The 18751-nt window shown below is 34.4% G+C and overlaps 1 protein-coding gene across 7 annotated transcripts in view; it reads left to right on the top strand.

The window, feature by feature from the left end:
• FAM227B (family with sequence similarity 227 member B) overlaps positions 1 to 18751 on the top strand; it is a 521377-nt gene that overhangs the window by 320200 nt on the left and 182426 nt on the right. For all 7 annotated transcript variants that reach the window (XM_038009969.2, XM_073012157.1, XM_073012160.1 and 4 more), the window contains one exon: positions 8738 to 8875. In XM_038009969.2, coding sequence (XP_037865897.2) covers positions 8738 to 8875 — 138 coding nt within the window. The remainder of the gene's footprint in view (positions 1 to 8737; positions 8876 to 18751) is intronic.

Genomic DNA, 18751 nt, shown 5'->3' with positions numbered 1-18751 from the left:
GGTTATGTGAGCACTATATTTTAAATTTGTAAAAAATTAATTGAACTATACATTTATGATTTGTTCATTTTTGAATATTTATATGAATTAATGAAAAGTTAAATTGAAAACAAAGGCAATAGTAGCTGCAGTAAAGCCTCTATGATTTATTTAATCATTAATGTGTTTGTATAGATTTCTCTTACACTGCTTTCTCTAACAGTTTATATCCATCAAGAATCAGTTTTCTGTGTCTAATTCTCATAAATGATTTTCTCAACTTATATTTGTGACTCAAATAGATTTTTATCTTTCATTTGTGACTATTTTGCACTGGCAAAAGCACTTGTTGAAAGAATTTTATAAAACATATTTTTCTTATTTCTTTGTTGCCAAAATGTTTGTATTATAGATCTAAAATACTATATTCAGTGTTCTCTTTAATGTTCTACCTCTGCCCACCACAGAGACACCTTAAGGTTTTGTATAACTGGCTAGACTATGTCACAAGCTTTATGACTCAATTCCACATCCTAGCCTTACAAAAAGCAAGATTAAAATCTGTGCCATTACTTATGGCTTCTGCCTAGGATTTAGAAAGCTAAAAATATATTGCTCCCTGACTTCTACCAAAAAACACTGAACTATCTGCAATTTCAAAACCTTTCCTGAACCCTTCAGAGGTTGTAGGCACCAATCCAAAATCTATTTTAAAAAAGTAGCCTCCAAGCAGAGAGGGGATGCAAGCCTTGTTTACCTGGAGGAGATGCAGTACTTTGCCATAAAATCAAGTAAGAACAATTTAGCAGAAATTTTTAGTGAATGCTAGAAGCTGAGCATAGGTTAGTGTGCAGATAAAAGAGAAGTTGCCCTACATTTATGTTTTTACACCATGGACCTCATAAGAAAGCTTAGGAATCGTGTGACGATCCCGAGAATGTCTGGGAGAATGGAAGAGCAATCACTGAAGGAAAGGGATAAAGCCCTTACTCTATGTAAAAAATAACAATAAAAAAAATTTTTTAAGTCGTGGCATGGGGACAGCATACCCTGTTGTCCTTAAAGAACTGGTGAAGACCTGATTTACCTACAAGAAAGAAGGAGAGAAAAAAACCCTTTACTTGTGAGGCCAGGACTACATACTAGGTCCAAAATATTAGAGGTGTGCTACAACTCCGACAAGTCTGGATCATTGAGAAGACCCCATTCCAAGACCCAGGAACATAGCCCATCACTGAGCTGATTCAGGGCAACAGAGGATATCCCACTGCCACCCATCTAACAAACTTCAACTAACAAATATCAGCAGTTTATTTCTGAGAGAGGGGAAAGTAGTATATTAAAATACTATTTTTGAGAAGAAGGCACAAAGAGAAGATCTAAAGTTGATAGACAAACACAACAAAACACTTCTGGAAAAATAGTTCCCATTCTAAGAGGAATTCGAAGCATATGCAGTACTAAAAGTAGTAATAGCAACAAGAAAACATAAACACAGTTCATTCTAGACTAGATTTGGTCAGTTTCTCACACTAAATTTGAGCAAAAGAAGAAACCCATTTTCAGGCATGAAAACTGCTTACCTCATCTTTACTATACTACATAGTATATTTGGTCTTCAACAAAAATTTTAAGGTATGCAAAAAAGCCATGGAAAAAGAAAACACTGTCAAGTAAAAAAGCTATCAACAGAATCAGTTTCAGGTAAGGTTCAGATATTGGAATATCAGACAGGAAATTTGAAGTAACCATAATTAATATGAGAAAGGTTTTAGTAGAAAAGGTACATAACATGCATAATTAGATGTGTAATTTCAGCAGAGACATTGAAAACTCTAAGAAAGGATCAAATGAAAACCACATGAACAGAGATGAAGAATGTCATTGACAAACTTATCAAATAAACTTTTCACACCCAAGGAAAGAATCCATTAACTTGAACATAGATCAGAGAAATTACCCAAACTGAAACACAAAGAGAAAAAAGAGCGAAAAACACAAAACAGAGAATTCAAGGGCTGTAAGACAACCTCAAACTGTCAGGCATATATGTAATTGGAATCCCTAAAGGAGAAAAGAGAGAATATATTATAAAAGAAGTATTTGAGAAGGTAATGGCTGAGATCTTCCTAAATGGAAAAGAGTAGTCTTTTCAAAAAATTGTCCTGGAGCTCCTGGATATCCATAAGTTGAAAAATAAACTTTGATTCAAATCTTCTAACCTATGCAAAAATTAAATGAAATGGATTGTAACCCTAAGTGTACAACTTAAAACTATAAAACTTTTAGAAGAAAGCATGAAAGCAATTTTTGTGACATTAGGTTAGGCACAATTTCTTAGCTAAGACACCAAAAGCATAATGCATAAAATAAAAATCTTGACAAACTGGATTTAATCAAAATTAAGAACTTCTGTTACTCAGAAGACACTAGTAATAGAAATGAAAAGAAAATTCACAGCCTGGAAGAAAACACTGGCATATCATATTTACAATAAAAGATTTGTATCGAGACATATGAAGAACTCAAAATTCACTGAAAAGAAATCAAACATCTCAATTTAAAAATGGGTGAAATATTTAAATGGAACAAGAAGAGAGGAAGTCATATTATGTCTGTTTGCAGATGGAATGACCCTATATTTAGTAAACCCCATCATCTCAGCCCCAGAACTCCTTAAGCTGATAAGTAACTTCAGCAAAGTCTTAGAACACAAAATCAATGTACAAACATCACAAGCATTCCTATACACTAACAATAGACAAGCAAAGAGCCAAATCATGAATAAACTCCCATTCACAATTGCTACAAAGAGAATAAAATACTTAGGAATACAGCTAACAAGGGACATGAAAGACCTCTTCAAGGAGAACTACAAACCACTGCTCAAGGAAATAAGAGAGGACACAAACAAATGGGAAAACATTCCATCCTCAGGGATAGGAAGAATCAATATCGTGAAAATGGCCATACTGCCCAAAGTAATTTGTAAATTCAATTCTATTTCCATCAGAGTACCATTGATATTCTTCACAGAATTAGCAAAAACTACTTTAAAATTCAGATGGAACCAAATAAAGAGCCCACATAGCCAAGACCATCCTAAGCAAAAAGAACAAAGCTGGAGGCATCACACTACATGACTTCAAACTCTCCTATGACGTTACAGTAACTAAAACAGCAAGGTACTGGTACCAAAAGAGACATACAGACCAATGGAACAGAATAGAGACCTCAGAAATAAGACCACACATCTACAACTATCTGATCTTTGGCAAACCTGATAAAAACAAGCAATGGGGAAGGGATTACCTATTTAATAAGGTGCTGGGGAAACTGGCTAGCCATATGCAGAAAACTAAAACTGGACCCCTTCCTTATACCTTATATAAAAATTAACTCAAGATGGCTTAAAGATTTAAATGTAAAACCAAAAACCATGAAAACCCTAGAAGAAAACCTAGGTAATACCATACAGGACACAGGCATGGGTGAAGATTTAATGATGAAATTGCCAAAAGCAGTTGCAACAAAAGCTGAAATTGACAAATGGGAGCTAATTAAACTAAAAAACTTCTGCACAGCAAGAGATCATCAGAGCAAACAGGCAACCTACAGAATGGGGGAAAATTTTTGCAAGCTACCCATCTGACAAAGGTTTAATATCCAGAATATACAAGGAACTTAAACAAATTTACAAGAAAAAACAAACAACCCCATCAAAAAGTGGGCAAAATATATGAACAGACACTTCTCAAAAGAAGATATTTATGTGGCCAACAAATATATCAAAAAAAGCTCAGCATCACTGATCATTAGAGAAATGCAAATCAAAGCCACAGTAAGATACCATCTCACACCAGTCAGAATGGTGGTTATTAAAAAGTCAAGAAACAACAGATGGTGAGGCTGTGGAGAAGTAGGAACACTTTAACATTGTTGGTGGGAATGTAAATTAGTTCAACCACTGTGGAAGACAGCGTGGCAATTCCTCAAGGATCCGGAACCAGAAATACCATTTGATCCAGCAATTCCATTGCTAGATATATACCCAAAGGAATATAAATCATTATATTATAAAGATACATGCACGTGTATATTTATTTCAGCACTATTCACAGTATCAAAGACGTGAAACCAGCCCAAATTCCCATCAATGATAGACTGGATAAAGAAAATGTGTTACGTATACACAATGGAATACTATGCAGCCACAAAAAAGAATCAGATCATGTCCTCCACAGGGACATGGATGAAGCTAGAAGCCATCATCCTCAGAAAACTAACACAGGAACAGAAAACCAAACACCTCATGTTCTCACTCCTAAGTGGGAGCTGAACAATGAGAACACATGAACACAGGGATGAGAAACACACACACCAGGGCCTGTTGAGGGAGTAACGGGTGAGGCGAGAGAAGGGAGAGCATCAGGACAAATTGCTAATGCATGCAGGGCTTAAAACCTAGGTGACAGGTTCATAGGTGCAGCAAACGACCATGGCACATGGATACTTATGTAACAAACCTGTACATTCTGCACATGTATCCCAGAATGTAAAGTTAAATAAATAAATAATTTTAAAAATAAATATTTGAATAGGCACCTCATCAAAGAATTTGTATGAACCTAAGAACATCATCTCAATTATTGGCATAGCCATAATAATTCTGGAAGATTGTGGGTAATGATAAGACAAAAAATAGTTCAGAAAGAAATGTACAACTCTTTAGTAATTAATAGAAGAAGCAAGCAAAAAAATGAAACCTAGGACAGGTATAAACGATTTAAATAACATGATTAACAAGCATGAAGTAATGTATACACATAGAACACTACAATTGAAAAATATACATTACTTTCAAACACAAAATATTTTTAACAATTCTTTTTATATTCAGTCAAAAATCAAATACTTCCAGCTTTCAAGAGATTTAAATCATATGGAATCGTTCATTGAATGCAATGCAGTATGTTAGAAACTATGACCAAAAAATAGGAAATGTCTTTATGTAAGTTGAAAATTTAAAATATATTCCTCTGTGTATAACTATGTAACAAGCCTGCACGTTCTGCACATGTACCCCAGAACTGAAAGTATAATAATAATAAAAAGAAATATGTGCCTAATAACATGCTCATCTATCTCAGCCTCCACCCAGTTCTGTTCCCTTGCTGGAGAGACATTGCGATCACTGGGTATATACCCAAAGAAATATAAATCATTCTATTATAAAGACATGTACATGTATGTTCATTACAGTACTATTCACAATAGCAAAGACATAGAATCAACCCAAATGCCCATCAATGATAGGCTGGATAAAGAATATGTGGTACATATACACCATGGAATACTATGCAACCACAAAAAGGAATGAGATCATGTCCTTTGCAAGGATATGGATGGACCTGGAAGCTATTTTCCTCAGCAAGCTAACCCAGGAACAGAAAATCAAACACTGCGTGTTCTCACTTATAAGTGGGAGCTGAACAATGAGAACACACGGACATATGCAGGGGAACAACACACACTAGGGCCTTTGGGGGATGCAGAGGGAGGGAGAGCATCAGGAAGAATAGCTAATGGATGCTGGGCTTAGTACCTAGGTGATGGGGATCTGTGCAGCAAATCACCATAGTACATGTTTACCTATGTAACAAACTTGCACATCCACACATGTTCCCTGGAACTTAAAAGTTAATGAAAAAATAAAATAAGAAATATGTGCCTACTAACTCAATCTTCAAAGAAGAAATCATAATGGAAATTAGAGAAATGGAAACTAGTTTTCAACAAGTTGACAAGAATAAATACTATGTCTCAAAATATATAAGATGACAGCTAAGGTTCTTGGAAGGTAATTTATGGCCTTTAATGTGTATTTTCAAAAAAGTATAAAGACTGAAGACCAGTGATCTATTTAAGCATCCATCTCAAATGGGAAGAAACTAACCCTTTAGAAGCCTTTTTGTTTTTGACATCTCAATTCTCTATATTACATTCAAATAGAGAAAACAGAGAGAAAGCAAAGTAAGAAATAATCAAAGAATTATTTCAAGAAGTTTTCCATGCTTGAAAATCTTGAGTTTCCAGTTTGAAAGAGATTATCTAGTGCTTAGGACTATGGATAAAAATTGCTGTATGCCACAGTAAATTGTTGTGAGTGCTCAGAACCCAGAGAACAAAAAGCAAAAGCTGAAGAAAACTTCCAGAGAACAGAAGGATTAAGAAACAGAATTGTATCGTCCTTCTTATCAGCAACTTTGAAAGAAGGAAGAGAATGGAACAATGTCTTGCAAATTCTAAGGGAGAACTATTTATAACCTAGGACCCTAGACCCAACCAATTTGTCAGGTAAGTGTAAGGATGAACTAAAGACATTGTTAACTTATATACATCTTTTCTCATCAAGTTATGGGAGAACAAAAACACCAAAATAAGGCACAAATTAACGAAGAGGTTAAGATGAGAGTCAAAGATTGGAGGCTTAAACACATGGGACATGTAAATTGAATCCCCAAAATAATGGTGAAGGGAGCTCCCTAGATGATAACTGCACAAGCCTAATGAAAAAAATTGTTCAGATTTGAGCACGTTGGCAGGCTTTGGGAGACATGTCTCCAAGAATATTAAACTGAAAGAATCTCTGATGCCTCTGAATATATTCAAAAGCAATTTAGACAATAGTGGGGGGAGTAGTTTGGAGTTAAGTTAATTATAAGTACATAGAACATAAGAAAACAAAAACATCCAACAATTATTAACTTCAGATAAAGAAATTTTCTTAAGAAAATAAGTATAGCAGATTCATTTTTAAAGTCTCAATTCTCCACATTATTCTATATATTCAAAAAGAGAGAACTAGTTTAGCTGTCAACAAGATTTTATGTAGTTATAATAATGTAAATGCTGATATTCACACAATGAAAATTTTAACAGTTGAAGCTTGTATGTGGTGATAATGAGATAAGATAGTGAAAGATCGTTAAATCTTTTATCTTCCCTAGTTGGACGTCAATAGATAATGCCTAAAATTAACACATCAAAATCTAACAATATAGCCCTTTTTTTGTCTGTTATGGTTATGGGTCCCAAATAAAGATAGTTGATTCTGGAAAGCAAGATGCAGTCTTGGGGATATGTGAGGAACTATGAGACTTTGGAAATTAAACAAATAGTTTGACATATAGTTTCACTCTTTAAATTATATGTCTGTATAAATTTTATAATATGAAAAATGAAAATTAGAATATATGTAAGTTATCAAATAATTGCAGAGACATTTTAGGTTTTTAGCGCCCTTATTTTATATGCCATTTGTTTCTAAATCCTGTAGGATAACGATTTCCTAGGAAATACTTGAATAGATCCTACTAGAGTTTAGTTTTTAAAAATTGGCAATGTGAAAATATAAATTTCAGGTGTTGTGTCTCTATATTAATGTCATTCTTTGGAACAATTCATGTTTTGTGACCAGTATGAATTAAAACTTGTAAATAATGTTGGAATGTAGTCAGATATCAACCAGTGGCTAATTTGCAAAAAAAAAAAAAAAAAAAAAGTAACAGTAAAACTGACTTATATTAAGTGCTTACTGTGGATCAGGCACTGTGCTAAATAATTTCACATCTGCCTTGATGGCAGACAGGGACTAGATTTAAATGAATTTTGTGCCCCTTGTGTCCAGCACATAGTTTGGTACATAGTACGGCCTCTCTCTCTTTATATATCAGGACCAAGTAGGGTTTATTCAGTACTGGACAGTATTAACCATGTATTTTATTTTCTATATTCTGATACTTGGACATCTGGGACCTTGATGACCCTAGAAGGACCGCACTTCCTTGGGTTAGTTAATTCCTAGAGGCAACTTGCCCATGAGCATGTTTTTTAAATGCTTTTTGATTTTTAAACCAACCAGTTCAGAGGTCACACACAACCATTTCCTTTATTTGGCTCTGGGACTAGGTACCAGACTAGGCATAGCTCCTATGCACTTAAGCCTGCTGAAATTATTAAAACTAGTCAACCATAGGCCTTCTTGCCTTGCCTCTTCCTTCCTAAGGAAAGCGCAATAAAGACTTACCCACAGTTATCCCCTCTTTCTCTGTCTCCTGACTGGCCCCAGGGCTTGCCCATGTGGCCCCCTGTGGCATGATATCCCCCTACTCTTGGGAACTGTGACTAATAAACCATCTTTACAAACTCAATCTGCTGATCTGTTGGCCTTGCTATACTTCAATTTTTCTCTTAATGCACAATATTTTAAAACATAGGCAGTCTATCTAGAAGCACTCAAGTGAATCAAACTGAAGTCTTCTGCTAAATAAGTGATAACTGTATCTAAAAACATTTAGAAAATTATAATTTGATGGCCCAGTCTAGTGAATAATCCTCATTGAACACTCACCGCTGAGAAAATATTGGCTACATTTATGAGCATGATAGTTTATAGTCATAATTATTAACATAATAATAATAATATTAGTTCATATTTGTGTAGTGCTTTCCCATTTACCATACTTTAACATATATTTAAAAATAATTTATATTATTCTTATTTTTATTGCTGAGGATACAGATGTTTAGAGTGGTTAAATGACTTATCTAATCCTACACAGCTTAAAAGGAACAAAAAAGGAACTTTTTTGTTGTGAGAATGAAATGTATAATTATCATAAAAATGCTTTGACAAATTAAAAGGTATTTTCAAAATCCGAATTTATTTGGCTAAATATGTATTTTATATTAACAGGTTTAAAACCTCAAAAAGGCCTTTGGACCCACTGGAAACTGAAAGAACTCTCCACAACCACCATTCATGGTAGCGAAAAAGCACCTGCAAAATCAGTAAAGGAAAGAATTGCAGACAGTCAAGAACGTATAACAACTAGTAAGTAAAGTTTTTGTATACTGCAAAATGGAATAGGTAGCAAAAATCAATTAAGTTATTTATTAGGCAGAATTTTCTAATGATTTACTTATTTATTTTTAAATGTTATTTTAATAACATTTGATTTATAGATTGATGTTATAGTGGTACACACTTAAGTCCTTTTTCCATTTACATGTTATAAAATAATGATTTTTTAAACTTTTTATCCTTTCTGTCTTTATGTATACTACAGATATTCTCACTTTTACTTGTATTGCTAACTGTTAATCATGTGTTGTCTCAATAGATAAATTTACATTTTTTATTTTGTTCATTTAAATTATGTTTTCTTTAGGGTTTCAGTTTTGTGGTGTGTTTGTCAAGACTTAACTAAGATTATAAAAATACCTATATTTTTTCTAGTATTTTTAAATTTCCATATTTAATTTAACTCTTTGTTATAAGCAGCATAGTTGTATTCCAATATGATGGGTTTTTTTTTTTTCCAAATGATCCATTTATTAAATAGCCCACTTATAACCTACTTGAAATACCCATTCATTTACATTTTAATATTCTTTTCTGTTTCTTTGAGCCACATGCCAAATTCTTGTGCCACAACCAAAGTCCTCAGTTACTCTACATTAATAAGCTTTATAAGGCGAGTTTATTTCCCTCCTGTTTATGCTATTTCTTTAATACCAAACATAAGTCTAATGCTCAGGTTTCATGTCTGACCAGTTAAATTAGAATCTAGGCTGAGTAATGTTTAAAGTTCCTCAGTGCCTCAGATGATTTCATGTGCAGGCAATGTTAACAAACCACTAATGCAGAGGGAAATAGCTTTCTAACCTATACCTTGATATAGGCCAAGGAAGAGGAGGAATTAACCTACCCAGCCTACTCTTTGGGAAATTATTCTTTAGTTAATCTCTGATTCTGGAATTATTTAATTAGTTAAATTCTTCAGATCTGAGAATTTTGAATTTAGAGCATCACTGTTTTAACTGTGGTTTTCTGTATTCTTATCCCAGTATATATCATCCAATATGATTTCTATCTTTTGTTAGTTACAAGAAATTTTCTTGTTTGCTGTCACCCTCAGTGGTTTAACAAAACTTCATACATATTTGTTCTAGGGGGTGGGGGGCTCATTTCTGGGATTTCTAATAGAAAGAGGAATAGTCTACTACCTTGAGCCAATTTTGTTTATCTGTTTTTGCTTCTCACCCTCACATGTGACTTACTAAATTAAGAGATTTTTTATGAACTTTCCATTTTCTTTTTAATTTTAAGTAACAGAAAAGTGATAAGAATAGCATAAAGAACTCCATATATCCTTTACCTACCAATTATTTATATTTTCCTTTTTCTTTAAATCATTTTCTTTCTTCTTTTTTCACGTAAGCAATTAAAGATTAAACTTCCCTAAGCACTGCTTTAAGTGTGTTGTATTTAGATATGTTGTATTTTATCACTTAATTTAAAATGTTCTAATATTTACTATAATTCCTACTTTGACCCATCAGTAGGTCAAAGTAGGGTTATTTAGAAAAGTGTTGTTTAATTTCCAAATGTTTGGGACTTTTCTAGATATCTTAAAATTACTGATTTCTAATTTTAAAAACTGTGGTCTGAGGACATACTCTGTATGATCTTTTGCAATGTATTGAGACTTGTTTTATGGTCCAGAATGTGGTCTGTCTTGGTGAACATTCCATGTATACTTGAGAAGAATGTATATCTGCAGTTAAAAAAAAATCTCAGATCAAGGTGGCTAATAGTATTATTCAGATCTTCTGTATCGAGTCAGCTAACTGTAGCCTGTGGATTAAATCTGGTGTGTAGCATGTTTTTATACATTCTATGAGCTTAGAATGGTTTTTACATTTTTAAGGGTTGTAAAAAAACAAAAATATAAAACAAAATAAAGAATATGCGACAGAGACTACATTGGTCTGAAAATCCTATAATACTGACTTGCCTTTTATAGAAAAACTTTGCTCACCCTAATTTTATGTCTTTATTGATATTTTATTTAGGTCTGTTAATTACTGGAGGGAATATTAAAATATAATTTTAGGATTATCTATTTCTCCCTTTAATGTTATTGATTTTTGCAGTAGCCATTTTTAAATTGTTGAGCAAATATACTTTTATTAAGTTTTTCCTTTAGTATAAAATGTTCCTTGTAACTATGACAATTCTCCTTTTTTTGAGTTCTATTTTGTCCGATCTTAATATAGACACTTCAGATTTCCAATGCTTATGGTTCACATGGTATCTTTTCTCATCATTTTACATATAACTAGTTCATGTTCTTATAAAGCATACTTTTTGTAAATAACCTGTAGTTGAGTCTTGTTTTTTTTTTTTATTCAGGATGACAATCTCTTCACTTTAATTGGGAGTGTTACTTCATTTACGTTTAAAGTAATTATTGATATGGTTAATCTTATTTCTACTAGTTTCTATTTGTTTAGAGATTTATTCCATCTGTTCTTTGTTTTTCAGTTATACTTTCCTGTCTTCTTTTGGTTAATTGAATATTTTTGTCATTCTATTTTAATTCCTCTGTTGGCTATTTACCTATACCACTTTTGTATTTTTTTGAGGCCACTTTAATGCTTACAAAATGCATTCTTAAATTATCAAAATACTATCTAAAGTTAATATTGTCCTACTTCACTTAAAATGTAGGACCTTGGAGCAGTATAGTTACATATACACCCCCTTGTCTTTTGTGCTATTGTCAAATATATCTACATAAATAATAGCCTCATGTTATATAGTGTCATGACTTTTGTTTCAAATAATTACATGTTTTTTTCAGCTTTTTTGAGATCTAATTGGTGTACAATAAACTGCATATATTTATAGTGTAAAATTTGATGAGTTTTGACATATGTATAAATTTTTAAAACCATTACAATTCGAACTAAAAAACATCTCTCTCTCTCTCAAAAGTTCGCTATGCTTTTTTTGTAATTCCTTCTTGCCACCAATTCCCAGGCAATCATTTATGTGATTTTTGTCACTATAGGTTAGATTGCAATTTTCTAAAATTTTACATAAATGAAATTATATAGAGTGCATGCTATTTTTCGACTAACATTTTTTATTCCACATAATTATTCTGAGATTCATTCATGTTGTTACATGTATTAATAATCTGTTCCTTTGTATTGCTGAATAGTAGTCCTCCATAGTAGGACTATAATATGATTTGTTCATTCATCTCTTGGTGGATATTTGTATTGTTTCCAATATTTGGCTATTATAAATACAGCTGCTATGAACATTTATATACAAGTATTTGTTTGGATATAGAATTTTATTTCTCTTTGATAAACATCTAGTAGTGGGATGGCAGAGCAGCATGGTTATGTAGTATATGAGGTCATTCTTGCATTGCTATAAATAAATACCTGAACCTGGGTAATTTAGGAAAAAAGAGGCTTAATTGGCTAATGGTTCTGCAGGCTTTACAGAAAGCATGGTGTTGGTATCTGCTCAGCTTCTAGGAAAGCCTCAGGAAGCTTGCACTCATGGCAGAAGGCAAAGGGGGAGCAGGCACATCACATGGTGAAAAAGAAGCAAGTGAGAGAAAGTGGAAGGGAGGTACCACACCCTTTTAAATAACCAAATTTTATGTTAACCCAGAGTGAGAGCTTACTTATCACCAAGGGATGGCCCAAGTCATTCACGAGGGCTCTGCCTTCATGATCCAGCCACTTCCCCCCAGGCCCCACCTCCAACACTAGAGATTACATTTCAACATGAGATTTGGACAGGGACAAATATCCAAACTATATCATTACACCCCTGACCCCTCCCAAATCTTGTCCTTCTCACATTGCAAAATACAATCATGCTTTCCCAACAGTACCCAAAAATCTTAACTCATTCCAGCATTAACTCAAAAGTCCAAAGTCTCATCTAAAACAAGGCAAGTCTCTTCAGCCTATGAGCCTGTAAGGTCAAAAACAAGTTACTTACTTCCAAAATACAATGGGAGTATAGGCATTGGGTTAACATTGCCACTCCAAAAAGGAGAAATCAGCCAAAAGAAAAGAACTGAAGGCCCAAATGCAAGTTCAAACCTGGCAGAGCAGTCACTAAATCTTAAAGCTCCAAAATAACCTCCTTTGACTTTATGTCCCACATCTAGGGCACACTGATGCAAAGGATGGGCACCAAACGCCTTGGGCAGCTTCACTCCTGTGGCTTTGTGGGGTTCTGCCCCCACAGCTGCTCTCATGGGTTATTGAGTGCCTGTGGCTTTTTCAGGTTCAGGGTGCAAGCTGCCAGTAGATCTACCATTCTCGGGTCTGGAGGGCAGTGGCCCCTTCTCACAGCTCGACTAGGCAGTGCCCCAGTGGGTACTCTGTGTGGGGGCTCTTACCCTACATTTTCCCTCTTTACTGCCCTAATAAAGGTTATCTATGAGGGCTCTGCCCCTGCAGCAGGCGTCTTTTTGGGCAACCAGGCTTTTTCATACATACATCCTCAAATCTAAGCAGAGGCTGCAAAACATTCTTCACTCTTGCATTCCGTGCACCTACAGGCTTAACACCATGAGGAAGCTGCCAAATTTTATAGCTTGCATTCTCCAAAGTGGCAGCTCAAGCTGTACCTGGGCCTTTTAAAGCCCCAGCTAGAACTGAAGCAGCTGGGATGCAGAGAGCAGTGGCCCAAGACTGTGCAGGGCAGCAGGTCCCTGGGCCTGACCCATAAAATCTTTTAGTCTTCCTAGGCCTCAGGGCCTGTGACTAGAGGGCCTGTGTCTTAGATTTCTGGGATGCTTTCAAAGTCTTTTTCCCATTGTCTTGGCTATTAGCACTTGGCTCCCTTTTTGTTATGCAAATTTCTCTAGCAAGCAATTGCTATAAAGCCTACTTGAATTATTCTCCCAAAAAAGCCTTATCTTTCTCTGCCACATGGCTAGGTTGCCAATTTTCTAAACTTTTATGTTATGCTTCTTGTTTAAATATGAGTTCCACATTGATCATTTCTTTGCTCCTGCATCTGAGTGTCAGCTGTTACAAGCAGCCAGGGTTACATCTTGAATACCCTGTTGCCTAGAAATGTCTTCCACCAGATACCCTAAATTATCACTCTGAAGTTCAAGCTTTCACGGATCCCTAGGGTAGGGAAACAATGCAGCCAAGTTCTTTGATAAGGCACAACACAGGTGACCTTTGCTCCAGTTCCCAATAAATTTCCATCTGAGACCTCATCAGCCTGGGCTTCACTGTCAGCATTTTGACCACAACCATTTAACTAGTTTCCAAGAAGTTCTGAACTTTCCCTCATCTTCCTGTCCTCTTCTGAGCCTTCCACACTCTTCCAGCCTCTGCCCATTTTGCAGTTCCAAATCTGCTTCTGCATTTTCAGGTATCTTTACAGCAATGCCCTACTCCTGGTACCTACTTTCTGTATTAGTTCATTCTTGTATTGCTATAAAAGAATACCTGTGACTAGGTAATTTACAACAAAAAGAGGCTTAATTGGCTCATGGTTCTAGAGGCTTTACAGGAAGCACAGTGCTGGCATCTACTCAGCTTCTAGAGAGGCCTCAGGAAGCTTACAATCATGGCAGAAGGTGAAGGGAGAGCAGGCGTGTCACATGGCAAAAGCAGGATCAAGCAAGAGAGGGGCAGAGGTGCTACACAATTTTAAACAACCAGACCTCATGTGAACTCAGAGCAAGAATTCACTTATCACCAAGGGAATGGCCCAAGCCATTCTTGAGGGATCTGCCCCCATGATCCAGCCACCTCCTACCAGGCCCCACATCCAACATTGGGGATTACATTTCAACATGAGATTTGGTTGGGGGTAGATATCCAAACTATATCATGTATGTATAACATTTTAAGAAATTGCCAATATCTTATCCAAAATTTTACATTTCTACCACTATACAAGTTATAGTTACTCTACTTCCTTACTAACACTTGGTATGGTCTTTTTAATTTTCGCTATTCTTGTGAGTTATATACTGGTATTTAGTTAGGTTTTATTTTAATTTCTCTAATGACCAATCATGATGAGCTTCTTTTCATGTGCTTATTTGCCATCCATGTATCTTAAAGCTCCAAAATAACCTCCTTTGACTTTATGTCCCACATCTAGGGCACACTAGTGCAAAGGATGGGCATCAAAGGCCTTGAGCAGTTTCACCCCTGTGGCCTTGTGGGGTTCTGCCCCCACAGCTGCTCTCACAGGTTATTGAGTGTCTGCTGAAATGTTGGTTCAAATATCTTGGCCATTTTTATTTGAGTTGTTTGTCTTCTGATTGAGTTATAAGAGTTCTTTATATATTTTATGCTTGTTTATTTATTTAGTTTGTTTTTTGTTTGTTTGTTTTTTAGTTTTTTTTAGTTAGCTCGTTTTTAAAGACAGGATCTTGCTCTGTCGCCCAGGCTGGAGTACAGTGGCATGATCATAACTCACTGTATCCTAGAAAGAAGTTATTCATATGTTTAGAAACAGCTCCTTTTTCAGATATATTTTTGCAAATGTTTTTCCCAGTATGTGACTTGCCCTTTCATTTCTTAATAACATCTTTTAAAGAGCAAAAGTTTATAATGAGATGAAACCCATTTATCAATTTTTTAATATGGTTTGTGCTTTTTGCATTCTATTTAATAATATTTGTAAACCAAATTTCACTAAGATTATATTTTATATTTTCTTCTAGAAATCTTATAGTATACAGCTTTATAGTTTACAGTTATAGCTCTTACTTTTAAGTCTCTAATTCATTTTGAGTAATTTTTCTTAATTATATGTATAAACATTAAGAATCACTTCTTTGCATATTGCTTCAGCACCATTTGTTGAAAAGATTTTCCTCTCCTCATCGAATTATCTTAGAAATCAATTGACCATATATATTGGTTTATGTCTGTTCTCTGTATTCTGTTCCATTGATGCCAATAACCAGCTACCTTTAAAACTGTAGTTTAATAATGTATCTTAAAGTCAGGTACTATAAGTCCTGCAGCTTTGTGCTGCTTTTACACAATTATTTTGATTATTCTAGATTCTTTTCATTTCAATATAAATTTGAAAAACTGCTAGTCAGTTTCTAAAATATATACTTGGTCATCTTTATTTTAAATACATTGTATTGATCAAGTTGGGGAGAATTGGTATCTTAACAAAGTGAGTTTTTCAGTTCACAAACATAGAATATGCCTATATTTATATAATGCTTCTTTAATTTCTCTCAGCAGTGTTTTCTAGTTTTTACTGTAAAGATACATCTTTTTCCAATTATACATGGCATTTTAAACTTTCAATTTTGATTATTCATGCTACTATATAGGAAAAAAACTATTTTTATTTTGCATTTTTATTGGGTGTATGTATATTTAGGACAGTTAAGTCTTTTTGTTGTATTGAATACTTTATCATTATGTAATGCCCTTCTTTGTCCTTTTTGAATATTGTTGTTTTAGAGTCTGTTTTGTCTGATATAAGAATAGTAACCCTTGCTCTTTTTGTTTTCCATTTGGCTGACAGATCCTTTTCCATCCCTTTATTTTGAGTCTATGGGTGTCATTTCACGTGAGATGGATCTCTTGAAGACAGCAAACTATTGGGTCTTGATTCTTTTTTCAACTTGGCACTCTATGCCTTTTAAATGGAAAGCTTGAAAGTGTATTGTATATTTTATTTATCCCTAAATATTTGAAATATACTTTTTGTATCTGATGCTAAAACATGACAAGATTTTTTTGTTTCTGGATGAAATGGTCTAAGCTGTGGGAGCAAGGGCCAGGTTATAGTGGCTGTTTCTTTTAATTTATTGCTCAAATTTTAATTTAATAATTCATGTTCAACCTGGGAAAATCTTCAGTTTGAAATATGTACTTGATAAAGTGTGTTAACTTAATAGAGCTAAGGCTGTATTAAATGCCTTACTCTCATAAATGAGTAATCTTTTTATGTGACAGGTGACTTTTATTATCATCTTCATTTTATAAGTGATGAAACCAAAATATAAGTTAAGTAACTTTCCCAAAACCACATAACTGATCAGTGCTAGAATATGAATTGAAATTCAAGAAATTTTGGCCATAGAGCTGAACTCATAACCACTTCACATACTGCCTATCAGCCATTTGAGTTTACAGGCTTGTGATTATATTAAGGTTTAAAATTATCATCATAGAATAAGTGTTGTAACTTATGAGAGTTACCATAGCCTTAATCCTTCATTTATGGCAAATGTGAATGAGTTTTTATGTCTTTTCCTGGATTAAATTTTAATAGGTGAGGGTGAATGAAGAAAGATGCTAGTAGAAAGGCCAGAAAGGCTAGTAGGAGGCCACACAGCCTCCATTGAGAATTACATGTCAACCACACACCACTGTTTCTGATGGTGGAATTAAGAGAGAAGTTGTTGTACCATTTCAGAAAGATAAAGATCACTAAAGAGGTATTTTTTCTGTAATCTTCTGCTTAGGTTGTGACTACTAGGAAATCTACTTAAGAAAGAAGTTTGTTCAAATTTATGAGTTTCTTTTTTGAACTTTGAGCATCTCATATTTCTCCAGAGCTTTGATCTACTTTTAAAACTATCTTCTGTGTTTTCATATCAGTTAGTGGTCAGTGAGTGCCTCCCCCCTCAACTCATTGATTTTGTCTTTGATAGCAGAGCAGGGTATGGATTGACAGTGAGAAATTAAAACATTCCTATCCTATAGGAAATCATTGCAAAGGGACTTGGCTCTGGTATCTGAGAGCTTCCCTATACTGCTTGTTGCTTTACAGTTTCTGTGTTCCTTACCCTCAGTCTGGATACAGTCATCATTGCGGAGAATTCTTTGAACATAAGATTCAGATCATGTATTTACTGGTGCCATAAGTATGTTTTTCTTTGGAGGCATTTCTGTACTATAGTCCCTAATGTTTCATCTGCTCTAATGTATTCAACTTGCACATAAAGAACTTGAATGTCTTTGAGCAGGTCATACAACCCCTCTGAGCTTTATTTTTACAACTGAAAAATGAGGTGAGTAGAATATTTCTATATTCCCCTTTTCCAACATTTTGTTGTTTAATGACTTCTATCCATAGGTGCTGAATAATCTTCCAAAGTGATTGCTGACTGTTCAGGTGTAATTAGTGATAGAGACTGGTGGTTTAGGATTCATGATCTGAGAACTCCTCCTTCTCTATAGCTGTGTGTGTGTGTGTGTGTGTGTGTGTGTATGTGTGTGTGTGTGACTCTGTGTATACTAAAACCTTATTCTGTGTGCTGGAGGAAGGCTAAGGCCGATAAAGAGCAGAACTGGGGTAAAACATTAGTATATGTACACATGAATGCATATACGTATATATGACTTAAAAGAAATACTCTGTGCTCCATATATACTGCTGTCTTAGAATTGCTTCTTCTAATCTAAAACATATTTAAAACATGATTTCTTTTTTTCAACATTTGAGATGCTTATTGTAATGTGAAGTTAACTTTTTTCCAGAATTTTAACAAAGAGGACTTTCTGTTTTGTTTTAATGAAATAAACACACCGTGGATAGTTAAAATTTGCCTTCCAAACAAAACGTCATGATATCTCCCTTTTTAGGACTGGAATGTAAGCAGTTATAGAATTTCAGTATCTGGAATGACTCATGATTTATAAGCCAGCTCTTCTTAAACAGTGTATTGTTAGATTATTTACAAGACTAAAGTTTTAATGTTAATTTCTTTATTGTGGTACAATGCCATTTAAGCTTTTGAACTCAAATAAATATCATTTTTAAAAACGATCTTTTTATACCTCTCCCCCATTTGCTAAATCCAATTTTTTCTCTTTGTCTGGATTTAAATGTTAAAACACTAACAAATCTCATTATTTTTGTAAACTATAGCTTAAA

The sequence above is a fragment of the Chlorocebus sabaeus genome, chromosome 26, assembly GCF_047675955.1.
Source record: "Chlorocebus sabaeus isolate Y175 chromosome 26, mChlSab1.0.hap1, whole genome shotgun sequence".
Taxonomy (NCBI): domain Eukaryota; kingdom Metazoa; phylum Chordata; class Mammalia; order Primates; family Cercopithecidae; genus Chlorocebus; species Chlorocebus sabaeus.
The sequence above is the reverse complement of the archived record's forward strand: the minus strand, read 5'-3'. Positions and strand labels throughout refer to the sequence as shown.